Genomic DNA, 21,351 nt, shown 5'->3' with positions numbered 1-21,351 from the left:
CCAATTAGTATAAATAGTTCCAGGTTTGTATGCTAGGAAAAATACAAATTTCTTCCAAATTTGTTATTTGTTCTGGTGCAAATACAAACCCTCTAGCTATTTATAGGGGTGATTTACACTTATGAGGGATGAAGTCCTTGCCAACTGGCCTTGGCTATGACCAAGAGTTCTCTCTACTTCAATCTGAGATCAAGAATAGTAGAACCCTGTTTTTTTTTCTTCGTTGCACTATTCTCCTTAAGTGGGACATGACATACTCATTAAAAATGTTCACAGAACGATTTGCCACAACTGTGTCCGAATGAAATTTCTCAACAAAAAGCTGCAGTTCACCCCATTTTGCACACCTTTCATTGGTTAAGACACTTGGAACCTCCTCCCTTCCTTCATCCTCTTCTGGTGAAAGGTCTTCTACCATATTCTTCTGCTGCTGCTGCTGTTGTTGTTGTTACAGATGCAGCAACTCTTTGGTTGTTAACTCAGTAATGTGTCCTTCTAAAAGCTCATCAATGTCCTCTTGTTGAACCGCCAGTCCCAAAGTTTTCCCCATGGTCAAAATCTCATCAATGACAGCACTTTCTTCGATACACATTCTGACCACAGTTTTCTCCATGGCGAATTTATCGCACGGTATATTACAGCACTCCATGCACTGTCAAGGAGATTCACAAAGCTCAAGATACTAAAGTGTTGTTTCCAGAGTTCTCGAAGTGTTAGCTGTGTGTCATTAGTCACTTTGAAACACTTTTGAAAAAAGGGCTTTTGTGTACAGTTTTTTAAAATTCGAAATGACCCGTTGGTCCATGGGCTGAAAAATTGGCGTCATATTCGGCGGTAGGAATTTAACTTTGATGAAACTGAATTCATCAACTAATTCATCCTCTAAACCTGTGGGGTGAGCAGGAGCATTGTCCATAATTAACAGGCATTTTATTGGCAAATTCTTTGTCGTCAGATATTCGTTCTCTTAGGGGGGCAAACACCTCATGGACCCACTCATTGAAAGACTGTCTGGTTACCCATGCCTTTGTGTTTGCCCATCACATAAAAGGCAATTTACTTTTCATTACATTGTTCTTTTTAAAGACCCGGGGGTTGTCTGAATGATAGACAAGCAAAGGTTCTATTTTACAGTCAGTGCTAGTATTTGCACACAACAAAAGAGTGAGCCTATCCTTCATGGGCTTGTGTCTGGGCAGTGATTTTCCCTCCTCCGTAATGTACGTACTGGCCGGCATTTTTTTCCAGAATAACCAGGTCTCGTCACAATTGAAAACCTGTTGAGGAAGAAACTGTTCTTCCTTTATATAAGCATTAAATTCTTTAACCAAGTTTTTGGCTGCAGCTTTGTTCGAACTTGCTGCCTCGCCATGTCTTGTTACACGATGTATGCCAGTTTTGTTTTTTAATTTTTCAAACTAACCTCTACTGGCTTTGAGCCTAAATGTTTCACTTTCGGCTCTTGTACTAGGCATTTTCTTTTCTAGGTCACCGTAAATTTGTAAGGCTTTTTCGCAAATAAAAGCTTCACTAATGCTATCATTGGCTAACTCCTTTTCCCTGATTAATATTAGCAGCAGCTTTTCCATTTCCTCCATTACCTGCGACCTTTTCTTCGTTATCAAAGTCACACCCTTTGCAACATTATCTGCCTTTATCACTTCTTGTTCTTGAGGAAAGTTGAAATCACAGATTTTGGAATGCCATACTGCGCAGCGAGATCCGAAACACGAACACCATTTTCAAAATTGGCAATTATTTCCTTTTTTAGTTCCATTGTTGCTCTCACTGTCTTCCTCTTCTCTTTCTGTTCACTTCTGGCTTTCTTTGGACTCATTATGAACACCCAGAGTTAATAAAGAAAGCAAAAAAAATCCAGATTAGCACAATCTAAAACACAAGGGAACACGTGAGTCTTCCTTCGATGGCAGGCTGGCTCAAACTGACGCTGTGAAGTTGGCATGGAATGCTGTTTGGACCAGTTCAGGTCAACTCTGCTGGTTGGGTTTCGAAAATTTGTTCAAATTCAGACACATTTTGAAATAACATTTTTTGGTCATATAAAGATTTGTTTGAGTTGTGAGCTGTTCGAGTACTGAGGTTCCACTGTAAATATATATGTATGTATAAAAATAAAACAAATAAAATAAACAGAATTACCTGTTTAATAATCAAGGCAAGTCTTTACGGGAGAGAATGGCAACATGTCCGTCCTCTAACGAGCCATAAAGTAAAGTGGTTACTCAGCCGACTGGTGTGAGTGAGCGGGGTAGCCAGTCTACCCCAACCCCACCTGCTAACTAACAGTTGGGGTAGTTATCCCTCACTAAAATTATCATGGCTCGCCTTTTAGCTACACCGAAAGTAGCCTAATACCCCTATAAATAGCGGAGGGTTTGTATTTGTACCGGAACAACTATGCATTGCAATTTACTTTTTCCATAATTAGAGTAAGCATAAAGCAAAGTTTTATTCTTTTATAAAAACTAATCCTTAAATATTAAAATAATTTTAATACTCCTACTTAGGTTACAGGGAATGAAAATATGTATGAACTATGAGAACTGTCCAGCAATATTACAAATTACTCACCATAATTGGGTGCCTTGAGCATAAGGCAAAGAACCTATGTCCAAGAGGTGATCGAAAAACAGCCACTGCTGAAGAAGCTGCTACCGCACAAGAAGCCCCAAAGTACATGTACGTGTCTCTGATGCGGTCTCGGACGTGCTGTGGCCATACACTACAAGGAAAAATATAAACGTTCAACTAATATAGAATATTTAGTGAAATTCTTCACATCTACAGTATTATAAATTAATGTTTTCTGCTAGCAATGAACAAATAACAATGTACTATGTTAAAGGCCATGCATGACCTTTAACAATGAATTCACTTATACATATAAAAAAAAGTGTACAGTAACATGAATTACAGGACTATAAATAGCTTTTAATTACCCTACCCATGTGCCTTTGTTACAGGAGAAACTTACGACTCGTCCAGATAAAGGTGTGTGAGTATCATAAGAGAATGCTAGTAAAAATTTGCATATTCTAAAAGTAATAGACATTTTTCCTAACCAAACCCGAGTCCATTAATTGGATTACGATCTCAGCGAAATTGGAGATTTGGCTGTTAAAGATTTGTTCCTACACGAATATAAACTCTTGCCCTTTAGAAGGGAGGAGGTTCCTATTGCCAGGACACTCTATACTGTAGGTGTAAGAGTGTTGACCCAAATCTAATCCCATCTACTGTACCTGAAAATTTCAGGTCATTGCTGACACGCTAATCTTCGTCAGTAGCGAGATAGTCACAGAGGAAACTACATCCTCATTGGGATATGACGTCTTAAATGTACTGCCGATTGGAAGTGATGGATTCACATTTCAGTTCATCGGCCCCCTTCCAGAATGATGTGAGAAAAACTTCTACACTAAACTAAACAGAATAGTTCCTCAGTATGGTAGTTTACTCTAGACTACCGTAGCAACCACTATCTAAGACGAGATGCTTCTTATCCTGTGAAAGAGCCATATATACTGCATACCCTACTGAGAAGCGAACACAGGTTGTAGGGAAAACATATTAAAGGATTTGTGGGTACATTCTCAGAAGTAATTGCTGTGAAGGTTGTCTGGTATTTTCAAGGCTCCCACCATCAAGACTTGCTCCACTAACAGGTTCTTCCTAAAGATTAGTTTTGCTCGCACTCCTCCAACTTCATGGGTGCATATGCAGATTCTTCTGGTTCCCCTCCAACTGATGAATAGGTTTTGGAACTGTGGCCTGAAGAGTTGAGTCTGCTTCACGTAGTATCTTAGTGCCCTCACAAAGCAAAGAAGTAAATCATTAAGACTCAGTTGCTTTCCTGATTGAGAAGATGGAGGTCTCAAACCTGGGGTCATCTACGGCCGAGTTCTGAGTTTTGGTGACTCAAGAACGAAGAAAACTTTTCTGGATCCCTCACTATGACTAAAAAGATGTGACATGCCGAGAAGATTGCTTACTTCCTTTGCTGACAAGAAACTGTCTTAAGCCTAAGCTCCTTGAACTATAGTGTACTTGCCTAATATATTCATAAAGTACAGAGCTCTCTTAAGAGGCTCAAGAACTTTGGTGACGTTTCACACGGGTGGTTTGATTTCTCCTAAGATGGCAGGACTGCTGGAAGGTTCTTCATGAGCACTGACAAATCCCAGAAAGAGGAAAGGCCTAGGATAACACAGAGGAATTTGTCTGCAACAGTAGACAAGGAAGTCTGCTATCTATTGTATAATGGCTCTTACAAGGGAAGTATCCTTTCTATAACTGCAGAATATGGCTCATTTTGCCCAGTAAACTGCCATATAGGATTTACGGAGGTATCCAGACACTTTCCGTGCAGTGTCTCGCGAAAAGCCCAAAGATGGTAGATACAGTAGTATCCACCTGTGAAGTGACAGGGATGTCACCGAGTGGTGGTGTGTCTGTAGATGCAGCTGGCAAATAAGGCTGGGCAATTTGGGTAGCGTTTTCAGTACCTCAGTAAAAAGCATCATGAATTCTAGGTACCAATTTGCTACTAGCCATTTGAAAGCTACGAAAGTCAATCCGAAGTTCAGAGTATTCAGTACCCTGTTGACTACTTTTAAATTAAATCAGCCACACTATATGTTAAGGTTGCCCCATGGGTGTTAAAAGATATCCTCTAGTGCTGCAGTCTTATTTGATACTCATGAGAAGAAGATTTGCAGCTACTTGTTGAGCCTTATAGCAAACATGTCTCTTGCTGGGGAACCCCACAAGGTTAAAAGGATCTATGTCACTTGAGGAAGAAGGGCCCACTCTGCTCCGACCACTAGTCAATAGTAATTAAACTTTTCGGCGATTAACATTCCTCTCGCCTGGAATGAATGTTGCCAACAGTTTCTCTGCGTTGCCTAGTGCCCATGAGTGAGCCTGCTTTGCCAATGCACAGAGGTTCTGTGATGCCATTACTGTAGTGTTGTAGCTCACCAAAGCTACCGAGTGGCCTATCACATGCTATTGCATTCAGTTCCAGCGAGTTAATTTACATGCTCTTCTATTCCTTGGACCAGCATCCTGCACCAATTTCTTAGGCGTGAGTGCCAGGGTTTTCCTTGATGGATCTACAAGCAGTAGCCTTTCTGGAGAGGAACATTTCAAAGGAGTCACGTTTATGAGGTTCTAATTCTTCAGCCACCAGACTAAGTCATTCCTCACTTCCTGTTCAACCAAAAGAATATGATGAGGGGGATTGTTGGCTGCTGACCAGTGTCTCTTAAGGCACCACTGAGAGGGGTGAATGCTCGAGTGCTTCGTCAAGGAGCAAAACTGATAGATGAAAGTGATCATAAATGGGAGGTAAGTCAGTTGTTGTTTGCAGATGATACTGTACTGGTTGCAGACTCAAAAGAGAAGCTTGGTCGATTAGTGACAGTTTGGAAGGGTATGTGAGAGAAGGAAGCTGAGAGTTAATGTGGGGAAGAGTAAGGCTATGAGATGCACGATAAGGGTAGGGGGTGCTAGGTTGAATGTCATGTTGAATGGAGAGTTACCGGTACTTGAGAAAATATATCAGTTTAAGTACTTTGGGTCTGTTGTTGCTGATGTACATCAGAGAGTAAATGAAGGATGTAAGTGTTGGGGGCAGTGAAGGGAGTGATAAAGAATAGAGGGTTAGGCATGAATGTAAAGAGAGTTTTGTATGAGAAAGAAATTGTACCAACTGTGATGTATGGATCAGAGATGTGGGGAATGAAAGTGACAGTGAGACAGAATTTGAATGTGTTCGAGATGAAGTTTTTAAGGAGTGTGGTTGAGTATCTCAGATAGATAAGGTTAGGAATGAAGTAGTGAGGGTGAGGACAGGTGTAAGAAATGATTTAGCAGCTAGAGTGGATATGAATGTGCTGAGGTGGTTTGGCCATATAGAGAATGGAAAGTGGCTGTGTGCTGAAGGTGATGAATGAAAGAGTTAATGGGAAAAGTACAAGAGGAAGGCCAAGGTTTGGGTGGATGGAGTGAAGAGAACTCTCAGTGATAGGAGGATAGATGTGAGAGAGGAAAGGGAGCATGCTAGAAATAGGAATGAATGGTGTGACATAGTTCTGGTATGCCCTCCTGCTTCCTCCAGTCGGCTTGGTGACCGTGTAGGTAGCAGCAGTAGGGGATTCAGCACATGATACTTCATTTGTGGTGGATAACGGGGAAGGGTGGGCTGTGGTACCCTAGCAGTACCAGCCAAACTCCCTTTTTGTTCCTATTTTTGATGTTGGCTAAACCCCAAAATTGAGGGATGTGCCTTGGTAAATAGAATAGAGATTAATACTTGCTAAGCTACAACTCTAGTTTGAAAAGCAGGATGCTACAAGCCCAAGAGCTCCAACAGGAAATAAATATACTACAAGAGAATTAATTAACAATAAAAACAAAATATTTTAATAATAGTACATACATACATATACCAAAGGCACTTCCCCCAATTTTGGGGGGTAGCCGACAACAACAAGAAACAAAACAAAAAAGGGGACCTCTACTCTCTACGTTCCTCCAGCCTAACCAGGAACTCAGCCGAGTTCAGCTGGTACTGCTAGGGTGCCACAGCCCAACCTCCCACATTTCCACCACTGATGAAGCTTCATACTGCTGAGTCCCCTACTGCTGCTACCTCCGCGGTCATCTAAGGCACCGGAGGAAGCAGCAGGGCCTACCAGAACTGCGTCACAATCGCTCGCCATTCATTCCTATTTCTAGCACGCTCTCTTGCCTCTCTCACATCTAACCTCCTATCACCCAGAGCTTTCTTCACACCATCCATCCACCCAAACCTTGGCCTTCCTCTTGTACTTCTCCCATCAACTCTTGCATTCATCACCTTCTTTAGCAGACAGCCATTTTCCATTCTCTCAACATGGCCAAACCACCTCAACACATTCATTTCCACTCTAGCCGCTAACTCATTTCTTACACCCGTTCTCACCCTCACCACTTCGTTCCTAACCCTATCTACTCGAGATACACCAGCCATACTCCTCAGACACTTCATCTCAAACACATTCAATTTCTGTCTCTCCATCACTTTCATTCCCCACAACTCCGATCCATACATCACAGTTGGTACAATCACTTTCTCATATAGAACTCTCTTTACATTCATGCCCAACCCTCTATTTTTTACTGCCCCCAACACTTTGCAACCTTCATTCACTCTCTGACGTACATCTGCTTCCACTCCACCATTTGCTGCAACAACAGACCCCAAGTACTTAAACTGATCCACCTCCTCAAGTAACTCTCCATTCAACATGACATTCAACCTTGCACCACCTTCCCTTCTCGTACATCTCATAACCTTACTCTTACCCACATTAACTCTCAACTTCCTTCTCTCACACACCCTTCCAAATTCTGTCACTAGTCGGTCAAGCTTCTCTTCTGTGTCTGCTACCAGTACAGTATCATCCGCAAACAACAACTGATTTACCTCCCATTCATGATCATTCTCGCCTACCAGTTTTAATCCTCGTCCAAGCACTCGAGCATTCACCTCTCTCACCACTCCATCAACATACAAGTTAAACAACCACGGCGACATCACACATCCCTGTCTCAGCCCCACTCTCACTGGAAACCAATCGCTCACTTCATTTCCTATTCTAACACATGCTTTACTACCTTTGTAGAAACTTTTCACTGCTTGCAACAACCTTCCACCAACTCCATATAACCTCATCACATTCCACATTGCTTCCCTATCAACTCTATCATATGCTTTCTCCAGATCCATAAACGCAACATACACCTCCTTACCTTTTGCTAAATATTTCTCACATATCTGCCTAACTGTAAAAATCTGATTCATACAACCCCTACCTCTTCTAAAACCACCCTGTACTTCCAATATTGCATTCTCTGTTTTATCCTTAATCCTATTAATCAGTACTCTACCATACACTTTTCCAACTACACTCAACAAACTAATACCTCTTGAATTACAACACTCATGCACATCTCCCTTACCCTTATATAGTGGTACAATACATGCACAGACCCAATCTACTGGTACCATTGACAACACAAAACACACATTAAACAATCTCACCAACCATTCAAGTACAGTCACACCCCCTTCCTTCAACATCTCAGCTTTCACACCATCCATACCAGATGCTTTTCCTACTCTCGTTTCATCTAGTGCTCTCCTCACTTCCTCTATTGTAATCTCTCTCATTCTCATCTCCCATCACTGGCACCTCAACACCTGGAACAGCAATTATATCTGCCTCCCTATCATCCTCAACATTCAGCAAACTTTCAAAATATTCCGCCCACCTTTTCCTTGCCTCCTCTCCTTTTAACAACCTTCCATTTCCATCTTTCACTGTCTCTTCAATTCTTGCGCCGGCCTTCCTTACTCTCTTCACTTCTTTCCAAAACTTCTTCTTATTCTCTTCATATGACTGACCCAGTCCCTGACCCCACCTCAGGTCAGCTGCCCTCTTTGCCTCACGTACCTTGCGCTTTACTTCCACCTTTTGCTCTCTATATTTTTCATACTTCTCTATACTATTACTCTGCAGCCATTCTTCAAAAGCCCTCTTTTTCTCTTCCACTTTTACCTTCACTCCTTCATTCCACCATTCACTGCCCTTCCTCATGCTGCCTCCAACAACCTTCTTGCCACATACATCACTTGCAATCCCAACAAAATTTTCTTTTGCTAACTTCCACTCCTCCTCTAAATTACCAGTTTCTCTTACTCTCACCTCGTCATATGCCATTTTCAACCTTTCCTGATATTTACTTTTTACCCCCGGTTTTATTAGCTCTTCAACCCTCACTAGCTCCCTTTTACATCCACCTACTCTATTCCCCCACTCTTTTGCTACAACTAATTTTCCTTCCACCAAAAAATGATCAGACATGCCGTTAGCCATACCCCTAAACACGTGCACGTCTTTCAATCTTCCAAACCTTCTTTTAGTTATCAACACATAATCCATTAATGCCCTTTCTACTACTCTTCCATTTGCCACTCTCACCCATGTATACTTATTTTTATCTTTCTTTCTAAAAAAGCTAGCACTTATTACCATCTCTTGTTCAACACACATATCTACCAGTCTCTCACCACTCTCATTTTCACCTGGTACGCCATATTTTCCAATGACACCTTCTACCTCTCCAGCGCCCACTCTAGCATTTAAGTCACCCATAACAACTACATAATTCCTTCTACCCAGTCCTTCTACACACCTAGTTAATTCACTCCAGAACTCATTCCGCTCTTCTTCCCTTTTTTCACTACCTGGCCCATACGCACTGACAAACGCCCAACATTCCCTACCCAACCTAACCCTTACCCACATTAACCTAGATGATATCTCCTTCCATTCCACTACTTTACCTGTCATCCATTCACTCAGCAATAAAGCCACACCCTCTCTCGCTCTTCCCCTTTCAATCCCAGACACTCTACCAGACATTTCATAACATTAAAATAAATCTTTCATATATAACCTATAAAAACTTTGAAAAAAAACAAGAGAAGGATAATTAAGATAGAATAGTGTACCCGAGTGTACCCTGTACCCTCAACCAATAGAACTCTATCCCAAGACAGTGAAAGTCCATGGTACAGAGGCTATTATTATTATTACTACTACTTGCTAAGCTACCACCCTAGTTAGAAAAGCAGGATGTTATAAGCCCAGGGGCAACAACAGGGAAAACAACCCAGAGAGGAAAGGAAACTAAGAAAAATAAAATATTTTAAGAACAGTGACATTAAAATAAATATATCCTAAATAAACTATAAAAACTTTAACAAAATAAGAGAAATTAGATAGAAGTGCGTGCCCAAATGTACCCTCAAGCAAGAGAACTCTAACTCAAGACAGTGAAAGACCATGGTAGAGAGGCTATAGCACTACCCAAGACTAGAACAGGGTTTGATTTTGGAGTGTCCTTTTCCTAGAAGAGCTGCTTACCATAGCTAAAGTCTCTTCTACCCTTACCAAGAAGAAAGTAGCCACTGAACAATTACAGTACAGTGGTTAACCCCTTGGGTAAAGAAGAATTGTTTGGTAATCTCAGTGTTGTCAGGTGTATGAGGACAGAGGAGAATCTAAAGAATAGGCCAGACTATTTAGTATGTGTAGGCAAAGGGAAAGTGAATCGTAACCAGGGAGAAGGATCTAATTTAGTACTGGCTGGCCAGTCACAGGATCCCAAAACTCTCTAGCGGTAGTATCTCAACAGGTGGTGTGCAGGCCAACCTACTACCTATGGCCCTATCCAAAACTAGAGAACAGTGGTTTGATTTTAGAGTGTCCTTCTCCTAGAAGAGTTACTTACCATAGCTAAAGAGTCTCTTCTACTCTTCTATCCATGTAGCCACTGCACAATTATAGTGCAGCAGTTAGCCCCTTGAGCGAAGAATTGTTTGGTTATCTCATTGTTGTCAGGTGTATGAGGAAAGAGAAGAATATGTCAAGAATAGGCCACACTATTCGGTGTTAGCGTAGGCAAAGGGAAATTAACCGTAACTAGAGATAAAGATCCAATGTAGTATTGTCTGGCCCGTCAAAGGACCCAATAACTCTCTAGTGGTAGTATGTCAATGGATAGCTGGTACCTTGGCCAACCTACAGTATAAGCCCATATGGCAAGAGCATCTCCAGGGAAGAGTGATGTTCCAGTGGCACAGCCAATGTCAAAACAGTAACTGTTGCTGGAGCAAGAAAGGTCACTCCACTCTTCTAAATCTGCTGACACAGTTGTTAAGAGGGAAAACTTTCCCTACTAGTGTGTCTATCCCCATTCCAGGTACTCAATCATCTGTTTGGCAGCGAGAGGCTTGTCTAGCTTTACCAAGATCCCCAGATCATGGCAAAATGAGAGAAGCCTGTCTCGATGTTGGAGGAGCTGTCTCAGAGAACACAGGATCAGCTAATCGTCTAGGTACCTTAGACATAAACCCTAGCTGAGACGAGTGTGAACACTAGAGTGAATCTTGGGGGGCCATCGACGGTCTGAAGCAAAGGACTTTGAAATGGAAGATCTTCCTACAAAGGACAAAGCAGAGGAACCGCCTGGAAATCTGAAAAACTGGTATCTGGAAATATGGATCGCTCACCTACAGAGAAAGCATTAAGTCATTCCTCTTAATGGCAGCTCGTACAGCACTTTCTGTTTTCATCTTGAAATGAATCTGCATTTCAAACTCATTCAGGGTGGAGAGGACCATGACTGTCTCCAGTCCCCACTTGACTTTTTCATTAGGAACAGGCAACTGTATAAGCCTAGAGATCTGTCCCACCTTTGTCCAGCATCTTCCTCACTTGTGAATGAAGGGCGAGGAACTTTACCGAGGTTGAGTGGTAAGACGTACACTTTATGGAAGTTCAAGTAATGGGGGGTAAGAACCAAAGAACCGCAAGGCATTAATCGTCCTGAAGAGTTTTTACCACCCGATCCTGTTTCGTGATACTGCCACATTGCCCCATTGTAGCAGCAATAAGAATAGACTACCTTCACTAGCATCCTCTGGTTCCTCTCCTATCCCTTCACAGCTGTCCCTAACTGGGTCAAAAGGGCTAAAGAGAATCCACAGATCTTTGGGAGACAGAAGAAATAAAAGTGGTGAGCATAGCCCCCGGATATCATGAACATCTTCTTCGGGGGGAAACTTCAGCAGAGTTAAAGCCTTCTCTTTTGGGGTTTGCTTCGTGGTCCCTGATTTTTTAAATTGATAGCTTAGTGAGAAAAGAAGGGTTGGCTCACCTTCCTACACTTTTCCACTATTTTTTTTACTTTGTCGGGGGAATACAGCACTGGGCTTTTCTCAAGATTTGTCAAATTCTAAGAAGAGATAAAGTACGCCACATTATATGCCCCTATTCCCGACCAGTGATCCAGCCAGGAGGTTGCCTGGAGGCTCACCATGGCCGTAGCTTCCAAACTGACAGATTTGGATGCCAAAAAGATCATGGACTAAGTCCTTAGCCAATCTACTGAGGTCTCGGTGTCAAGAGCCATGACAGCTGCATCTACCAGTAGAGCATTAGAGCTGAAGGAATGGCCTCTTCAAGGACATAAAATTTCCTTTAGTGGGAGTGTGCCGAAGGTAAATACAGGTACTTATTAGAGCTGCTCACATGCAACGAGTTTCTCCAGCCAGAGACCTGTAAGTCTACATTATCTATTACTTCCCTAGCTAGATCTGACAATAGATGTTCTAGTGCGGGCCTTGCGCCTTGTGGGGAATCGAAAAGACAATCAATAGATGTCTTTCCTCATCTTATTGGAGCTATGGTTCCCTCTCCCACTACACTGACCAGTTGATAAGTGTCAGTGCCTTCAGGCACTTTAATTCAGTCTCTTGATTCTCTGCCTCTGCTGGGGCAGGATCTGAATAGGAGGCAGACAGGCCAATTGTATGCAAAGACTCCTCTATCATAGGGAGGAGAGTCAATACTGTCTGGTGTCAGTACCAAACCTGGGAGGTACTGTACTCTGATGATGTCGATGTAGTTGCTATGGGACTATCCCTTTGTTCACACTATGTCATTGGGTGATAAAAGTGAATGCCTCTATCTCTGATAGGCTTACACAGTCATGTCTGGAATACCTGCAGACCGAGCCATCCTTAGGCTGTTTGTCCTCAGCAGATGAGGAATCCCTACTTGGTGGGTTAGTGGACACCAAGTGCTTGTCCCCTTTGGCCAAGTGGCCAAATCCATCCTCTTAATCAGGGACCAGTGCCTTTCTTAATTGCTTGAGGAATACTTCAGAGTGAGTTCTCAAAGAACTCATTCGTGATGCCTCCTTGTATAGGAACCTTGTGTGTTTGGTGATCAATCACTTTTGTATCTGTCAACTTCTTGGTTCTCTGTCTCTCCTTTCCAGTAAACGTGCATTTTCCAAAAGAGTAGAGTGCAAGGTTAACCTTACCTGAGAAAGCGAGCATGCACTAGATCAATTGCGTGAAGAATACTTTGTGAGAACCTCAAGACACTGACTTGTGCACGAGTAATTATCCCATGGATTGCGTGGGTGTTCACTTTTTGCCAACCTAAAGAGTTAAGGGAGTCCTGATATAATCAAGTATCCAACTCAAGGACAATAGCCCAGGGACACTAATACGTCTACTGGGAATAAAGCCAGGAGTAAAAGGTTACGTTTGCCACAGCCAGTTAGGAACACAGAGGAGATGTCTGTCTTTGACCACAGCTAGAATCAAAATTGAAAGTGTTATAGCCGTATGCCAGCTAGCGTTGATTTTTTTCCAAATTTCAGGAATGTAGGGTTTGTATTTTGTGTGGGAACACATCAGAAATAGATGGGGTTGAGAGTGAAGTAAGGAACTCAAAACAAATTCATTTAAAAAATGTTGTTGAATAAGATAATGAGGTATGAATAAGGTTTCAGCTATACTGTACTATCATAAAGACCATTCATCAAAGATGTAAAATATTATCCCCCAAAAAAGGCTTATCTTTACATTTCTTATTCAACATCAAAAACCAAAAATAATATGCATGGAAACAATGTTAAATTCTAGTTAAAATCCATACACCATACCTAACACCTATAGAAAATTCTACAAATAAAAGGCTGGCTGGCTGTATATAAAAAAAAAAAAAGTCCATACATAACAAAAACATGACAAATTCAGAGATATTTTGTAATTTTCCTAACAATACAAAACTTTAGCTCTTCGCTGAAAGGAAGAGCCATTAAAATTTAGCGGGGGTTAACTACCCATTCTGCTAGTTAGTGGGGGTAGGGGGTAGCTAGCTACCCTTCCCACTCACACACCTGTAACTGAGCTCACTTTGCTTGAACGTAGGACTTAAAGGGGGACAGGGTCGGTGGGTAAGTTTATATAAATAGCTAAAGGTTTGTATCGTTAGGATAAATAAAAATGATCTCCGAATTTGTCATTTATTCCGTAACTAGAATACAAACCTAGGCTGTTTATTAGGAGTGACTCATCCATTACGAGGGTGGACGTCCCTGCCAATCTGGCTTTTTGGCTTTACCAGGACTCCTTTTCTTGAGCAGGTCAGTACCAAAACTAAGGAGCCACTAACACCTCGCTAAACCTTGCTACGCAAGGTCTGCGGCCTGCGCAAGCTGTGTTGAGATAAGCAGTGTAGGAAAACTGTTGTAACCAAGACTTTTCCAATACCACCTCGACTAGGCATGGAGACGCAAGAGTATTGGCACAATACTAGGTACACAAGGGAGCATGGTTTACCTGCAGTGGTTGAGGTCAGCTTGTGCAGAAAACCCAGGCTGCTGCTTTCCCCAAGAGGGGGGAGGATGAAGAAAAGAAAAAGAACCAGTCATTCCTTTTCATTCACGGAGACTAAAACCGGCTAACAGTGCCCTAAACCTTCTACTACTTGTCCAATAAGGAGCTTGAGGTATTAGACTCACTGTTGTGCAGCCACCACAGGGCCAATAGAAAACTTATTGAGCCTCCTGTGGGTCACGTCTTGCAGGTAATGGGCTGTGAAGGTTGTTGGGTATTTCTACACACCAGCTTGTAAAACCTGCGTCATGGAGTAATTTCACTTTAAGGTCAGGGACATAGCTATACCCGACATCGTGGGATGTGAGACGACGTGATGGAAGAGGATCTGGATTCAGCGGATGGTATATGACCCTGCGTATCCATGCAGAAATGGTGTTTTTGGTGATCCCCTCTTGTTCCTTCGATGCTAACAAAGTGCGGCCACTCGGGGGTAGGCTACTGCTGTTCTCTTATGATAGAGCCTCAAACTCCTTACTGGGGAAAGTAACAGATGATCTGGGTCGTCTGTTACAGAACGATCTCCACGACACCAACCACAGAAGACATTCCACTTTGCCTAGTAGACTGCAACGGATGACTTCCGCAGGTATCCAGACATCGTGTTCGCAACTTCTTGTGAAAATCCTCTCTTAGTGAGGAGATATTGAATAGCCTCCAGGCGTGAAGGAATAGCAAAGCTACGGCTGTGTGGTAGATGTTGATGTGTGGTTGTCTGAGTAGATTGTGTCATGGAGGGAGTTCTCTTGAAGGCTACATTAGGAGCTGTAGAAGGTCCGGGAACCATTCCGGATGATGCCATAGCGGAGCTGTGAGGGTCGTTGAGAGGTTGACCGATGTTCTGACCTTGTTGAGCCCCCTTCTCATTAGACAGAACGGGGGGAAATTGTAAACGTCAAGGTTGTCCCACCATTGTTGGAATGCATCTTGTTAGAAAGCCTTGGGTTCTGGGACTGGGGAGCAGTACAGCAAGAGCCTGAAGTTCAGGGCCATTGCGAAGAGATCCACCGTGGGAGAACCCCAAAAAGTCAAGACTTTGTTGGCTACTAGATGATCCAAAGACCACTCTGTAATCACAATCTGAGATGCTCTGCTTAGATTGTTGGCGAGCACATTCCTTTTGCCTGGAATGAAACGTGCTGATAGTGGTATCGAGTGGACCTTGGCCCATCTCAGTATCTCTACTGCTAGATGGGATAGGGGCTGCGAAAAAGTACCTCCTTGCTTGTTTATGTAAGCCACTATCGTGGTGTTGCCGCTCACCACCACCACTGAGTGGCCTGCCAGGAACTGATGGAACTGTTGAAGGGCCAGAAAGACAGCCTTTATCTTTAAGAGATTTATATGGAGGTACCTTTCAGACTCTGACCAAAGGCCTGAGGTCTTGGGGGGTGCAGCATGTGAGCACCACCACCCTTATTTTGATGCGTCTGAGAACAGCATCAAGTCCTGGGGGAGGACGAGAAGATCTAAGCCCCTCCACAGAGTCTCGTCTGCCACCCACCACTCAAGGTCTGTCTGTTCCTTTGGTCCCATGGGGATCAGAATGTCCAGGGAATCGAAAGCCTGATTCCACCTGGACTTCTGTCACCACTGGAGGGATCGAATCCTAAGGCAGCCGTTGGGTACTAGACAGGCCAAGAGTGATAGGTGTCCGAGGAGACATAGCCACTCCTGAGGAAGGAGTTATTGTTTGAGAAAAGGTCTTGCGACCTTTCTCAGCCTCATTATCCTGTCGTCTGATGGGAAGGCTTTGTGGAGATTAGGGTCTACTGTATAATAATTCCCAAGTATACCAGTCTCTGAGTGGGAAGCAGGATGGACTGGTCAAGGTTTACCATGATCCCCAGATCTTAGCATAGCCTCATAAGTTTGTCTTGGTGTTGAATAATGGATGCCCCTAAGTTTGCTAGGATCAGCCAGATGTCTAGATAACGGTGGAGACAGATGCCAATCCTGTGTGCCCAAGATGACACTGGGGAGAATACTACTGAAGACTTGGGGTGCCGTGGAAAGACCGAAGCACAGTACCCTGAACTGGTATTTCCTGTAGTCTAGGCTGAATCTTAGGTACTTCCTAAAAGACAGATGGATTGGGATCTGGAAGTATGCATCCTTTAGGTCAAGTGTGCACAGGGAGTTACATGGTCTTACCGCTCGTCTGACCGTGTCTACCGTCTCCATACTGAATGAAGTCTGTTTGACAAACTTTTTCAGAGCTGAAAGGTCGATGACTGGTCTCAAGTCTCCAGACGCCTGTTTTACAAGAAAGAGTCGACTGAAGAAGCCTGGGGAGTTGTTGAGGGCCTTTTGGAGAGCGCCTTCAACTTGGTCTGGACTTTTGACCGAAGGGCTAGCAGCTTTGCTGATGCCATCGCAAGGGAGTACATCGTCACTGGATCCTTGATCAGGGGAGGGAGAGATGACCTGAATGGGACGCAATACCCAGAATGAATCACGGAGATTATCCAGGGATCGGACCCGAGTTGCTTCTACCTGTTCCAGCAACTTAGTAGGCATCCCCCTATTGCTGGACAAGAAATGGGAGCGCCTATCCTAGCGTTTGCGGGCGCAGCCGCTCCCTCTAGAATTTTCCTCCCCTGGAGAACTTTGAGCCTTTTTTGTCTTTGGTAAAAAAGGGATTTTTAGACACCACTTTCTTCGCTGCAGTCTTGTTCATTGAAGTTTTGGGCAGGTTAGGCTGTGAAGGAGCTGGTGGTCTGTAAGGCCTGGATATCACTGTCCTATAGAGGAGAGATTCTTGGTAGGACTACCTCCACCTCTCTGCAGCCTACTCAACGAGAGAGGAGTTCCTGAGCCTCGCGATCTCGGCGTTAGGGACCTGTTGATGGAATCTCTGATACAGAGTCCCTATGTTTGAAGATTGTGTTGGGCCACAAGTTCGATACTTGGTGGGCCAGGAACTCGATCATACGGGTCCCCGAGAGAAGGAAGGTTTCCATTGCCCTCCCAGTACTTTCCTTAGAGAAATCCTCCGTCCGTACTAGGATTCCCAAGGACCCCAACCAAAGATCTAACCACGAAGTAGCCTGCATGGCACACTTTGCGACCTTCTCTTGATTGAGGATCTCTGTCGCCGAGAACATGACCTGATGGCGGGAGTCTCTCTCTAAGGAGATTCCCTTAGTCAGCTCCTCCAGAGAATGGTGGAGTGGAAGAGCTGGTTGAGTCTCGTCCAAGACCTCATATTACCTCCTTTGCTGAACACAAGGAGGCTGAAGGAGCATGGTGGAGGAGCTCGAACGAATGAAAGAATGATTTGAAGTTCTCTGGCATCCTAACATAGAGGGTCATTGACGCTGATATCGTTTATTGTAAATAAAGATTAAAAGAATATTCAATTAAAAATAAAAAAGTAAATATGTTATAAAAGTTAAATAGCATTAAGACCTGCTTCTGATATATACATGTCCAAGGATCTTGGCAAGGATGAACCTGCCATCCTCACCCTGAGCCTCAAACAGATATCTATTTCTTTCTGTGCTATAAGTGGGGCATTCAGTCAGCAAATGCCTCACTGACAAGGGTATCAAACAGTCGTCGCAATATGGTTGGTGTTGGCCAGCCAGCAGAAACTCATGTGTCATCCGAGTGTGACCAATGCGCAGATGACAAAGAATAGTCTTCCATTTTCGGGGCATCCCACTATACCTCCAAGGGGATATAACAATCGCAATTACTCTCAGCTCATTTTCGGTTAAAGTATCCCAATGCTTTTCCCAATTGTTAAAAATAGAATTCTTAGTTGCTGGTAAAAAATCATTACAGAGAATGGGATACCTTCTTGGTACCAACTCGACTGCAGCACTCTTTGTTAGTGAATCTACCTCTTCATTTTCAGACACACCTACTGTATGTGTGCCGGAACCCAGAAAAATCGAACTGTTATACCTTTTAGGCCAAAAACTAAAAGTCACTCTAAAATCTTTAAAACTAAAGGGTTACTAGAATTAAAACCTTCTAAAGCTTGAAGGACACTTCTTGAATCACTTTAAATGGCAAAATTGACCTCCTCTTTTAACGCTATTGTCTCCATAGCGGTTAGTATGCTAAATAATTCAGCAGTAAATGTGGAAGATATTGAAGGAAGTGCACTTCTACAGTTAAAAGAACTATTATATATTCCAAATCCAACGCCAGCATCAGATTTGGAGGCATCAGTATATATAAAAGTTGATTCCCTATGTTCTTCAACATGTTCCATAAAAAGAGACCTAACTTCCAATTCGGTCATGTTTTTCTTAACACCAATAAAATATTTACAAAAAGATATCTCTGGTAATTTCCACAGAGGGACTGATGATATCTTAAATGGAAGCACCTTACCTCTAATTTTATCAACACTGTTTAATAATTGTTTTACCCAAAAGCCATAAGGTTGAGGAGATTTTGGGTGCAACTCAAAGTATGTTAAGTGCCTTACAAGGCCTGCAGTCTGAAAGGCTAGAGTTAAGGAGTCTTTGTAACCTAAACCAATAACGAATAATGGAAGACATTCGGTAATGGTCTAGAGGTAACTCTCCAGCATCACCAAGGAGACTTAGGGTAAGTGAGGTTCTAAACGCTCCTGTGGACAATCTAATGCCAGCATGATGTATTGAATCTAACATCTTTAATCGAATTGGGGTGGCTGAGGAGTATATTTCACACCCATAACTAGTTTTGGAAACAATTAAGGCCTTGTATAATTTTAAAATAGTTTCACGGTCTGCCCCCATGATGTATGGGACAATACTTTTAAAATATTCAGAGCCTCAAGACACTTAGTTTTCAATGCCTTCAAGTGAGGAACCCATGTAAGCCTAGAATCTAAAATCAATCCTAAAAATTTAGCTTCACCTACACATAGGATCCGTTGAGCTTTCATGTATATATCCGGATCTGGATGTACTCCCCAGATACGACAGAAATGGACAACAGTAGTTTTGCTTGTTGAAAACTTGAACCCATTCATATCAGCCCACTGAATAATTTTGTCAATTGCGAGTTGTAGTTTTCTCTCAACCATTGCCATTCTAGCTCCAGAAAATGATATGGAGAGACCATCCACAAATAGCGTTGAGAGAGGGAGTGACTGAGGATATCCCATTAATTGCTAGTGCAAACAGGGTTACACTCAGCACACTACCCTACAGTTGAATCCTAATAAAACTCAAAGTATTATTGTAAGTAGGTCAAGGACGGTGGCTCCTCAACATCTAGATCTCAGTATTGATAATGTTTCTTTAAATTTGTATGACTTAAAATTTTAGGTGTGATTCTTGACAACAAATTTACTTTTGAGAAACACATTAGGTCCGTATCTTCTTCAATTACACAAAAAAATGATATTTTAATTATAAAATAAATTTTTGAATATACTTACCCGGTGAATATATAGCTGCAACTCTGTTGCTCGACAGACAAAAAACTGTACAAAAAAAAACTCGCCAGCGATCGCTATACAGGTTGCGGGTGTGCCCATCAGCGCCAACTGTCGGCCAGATACCAAACTCCATGTAAACAAAGACTCAATTTTCTTCTCGTCCCATTGCGTCTCTATTGGGGAGGAAGGGAGGGTCATTTAATTTATATATTCACCGGGTAAGTATATTCAAAAATTTATTTTATAATTAAAATATCATTTTTAAATATTTAACTTAGCCGGTGAATATATAGCTGATTCACACCCAGGGTGGTGGGTAGAGACCAGTTAAATATGTTCACATCTTATGAGCTAAGAGTTTTTATTTCATTTTAGAAGTTATCAAAATAACAAAAACAAAATAAATAGGTACCTGGTAAGGAAGTCGACTTAGACGATTACTCTGCCTTATAAGTACGTCTTCCTTACGGAGCCTCGCGATCCTCTTAGGATGCTGACAGACCCCTAGGAGCTGGAGTATCAAGGGCTGCAACCCATACAACAGGACCTCATCAAACCCCTAATCTGGGCGCTCTCAAGAAATGACTTTGACCACCCGCCAAATCAACCAGGATGCGAAAGGCTTCTTAGCCTTCCGGACAACCCATAAAAACAACATTAAAAACATTTCAAGAGACAGATTAAAAGGATATGGAATTAGGGAATTGTAGTGGTTGAGCCCTCACCCACTACTGCACTCGCTGCTACGAATGGTCCCAGTGTGTAGCAGTTCTCGTAAAGAGACTGGACATCTTTCAAGTAAAAAGACGCGAACACTGACTTGCTTCTCCAATAGGTTGCGTCCATTATACTTCGCAGAGATCTATTTTGCTTAAAGGCCACGGAAGTTGCTACAGCTCTAACTTCATGCGTCTTCACCTTAAGCAAAGTTCGGTCTTCCTCACTCAGATGTGAATGAGCTTCTCGTATTAACAATCTGATAAAGTATGACAAAGCATTCTTTGACATAGGCAAGGATGGTTTCTTAACTGAACACCATAAAGCTTCAGATTGGCCTCGTAAAGGTTTGGTACACTTTAAATAGAACTTAAGAGCTCTAACAGGGCATAAGACTCTTTCTAGTTCATTGCCTACGATCTCCGATAAGCTGGGAATATCGAAAGATTTAGGCCAAGGCCGAGAAGGCAGCTCATTTTTGGCTAGAAAACCAAGTTGCAGCGAACAAGTGGCTTTTTCCGACGAAAATCCGAAGTTCTTGCTGAAGGCATGAATCTCACTGACTCTTTTAGCCGAGGCTAAGCATACCAGGAAAAGAGTCTTAAGAGTGAGATCTTTCAGGGAGGCTGATTGTAGCGGCTCAAACCTGTCTGACATGAGGAATCTTAGTACCACGTCTAAATTCCATCCAGAGGTAGCCAAACGACGCTCCTTGGTGGTCTCAAAAGACTTAAGGAGGTCTTGCAGATCTTTATTGTTGGAAAGATCTAAGCCTCTATGCCGGAAGACCGATGCCAACATGCTTCTGTAGCCCTTGATAGTGGGAGCTGAAAGGGATCGTCCTTTTCTCAGGTATAAGAGAAATCAGCTATTTGAGCTACAGAGGTACTGGTCGAGGATACAGAAACTGACTTGCACC

The 21,351-nt window shown here is 42.7% G+C and overlaps 1 protein-coding gene across 1 annotated transcript in view; it reads right to left on the bottom strand.

Annotated features, from left to right (window-relative positions):
• LOC137650279 (growth hormone-inducible transmembrane protein-like) overlaps positions 1–21,351 on the bottom strand; it is a 74,437-nt gene that overhangs the window by 10,469 nt on the left and 42,617 nt on the right. Inside the window, exon 4 of the mRNA XM_068383597.1 lies at positions 2,593–2,743. Within this exon, the coding sequence (XP_068239698.1) occupies positions 2,593–2,743 (151 nt within the window). The remainder of the gene's footprint in view (positions 1–2,592; positions 2,744–21,351) is intronic.

This window comes from Palaemon carinicauda, chromosome 11 (genome assembly GCF_036898095.1).
Source record: "Palaemon carinicauda isolate YSFRI2023 chromosome 11, ASM3689809v2, whole genome shotgun sequence".
Taxonomy (NCBI): domain Eukaryota; kingdom Metazoa; phylum Arthropoda; class Malacostraca; order Decapoda; family Palaemonidae; genus Palaemon; species Palaemon carinicauda.
Note: the sequence above shows the minus strand (reverse complement) of the source record. Positions and strands in the feature narration are given on the sequence as shown.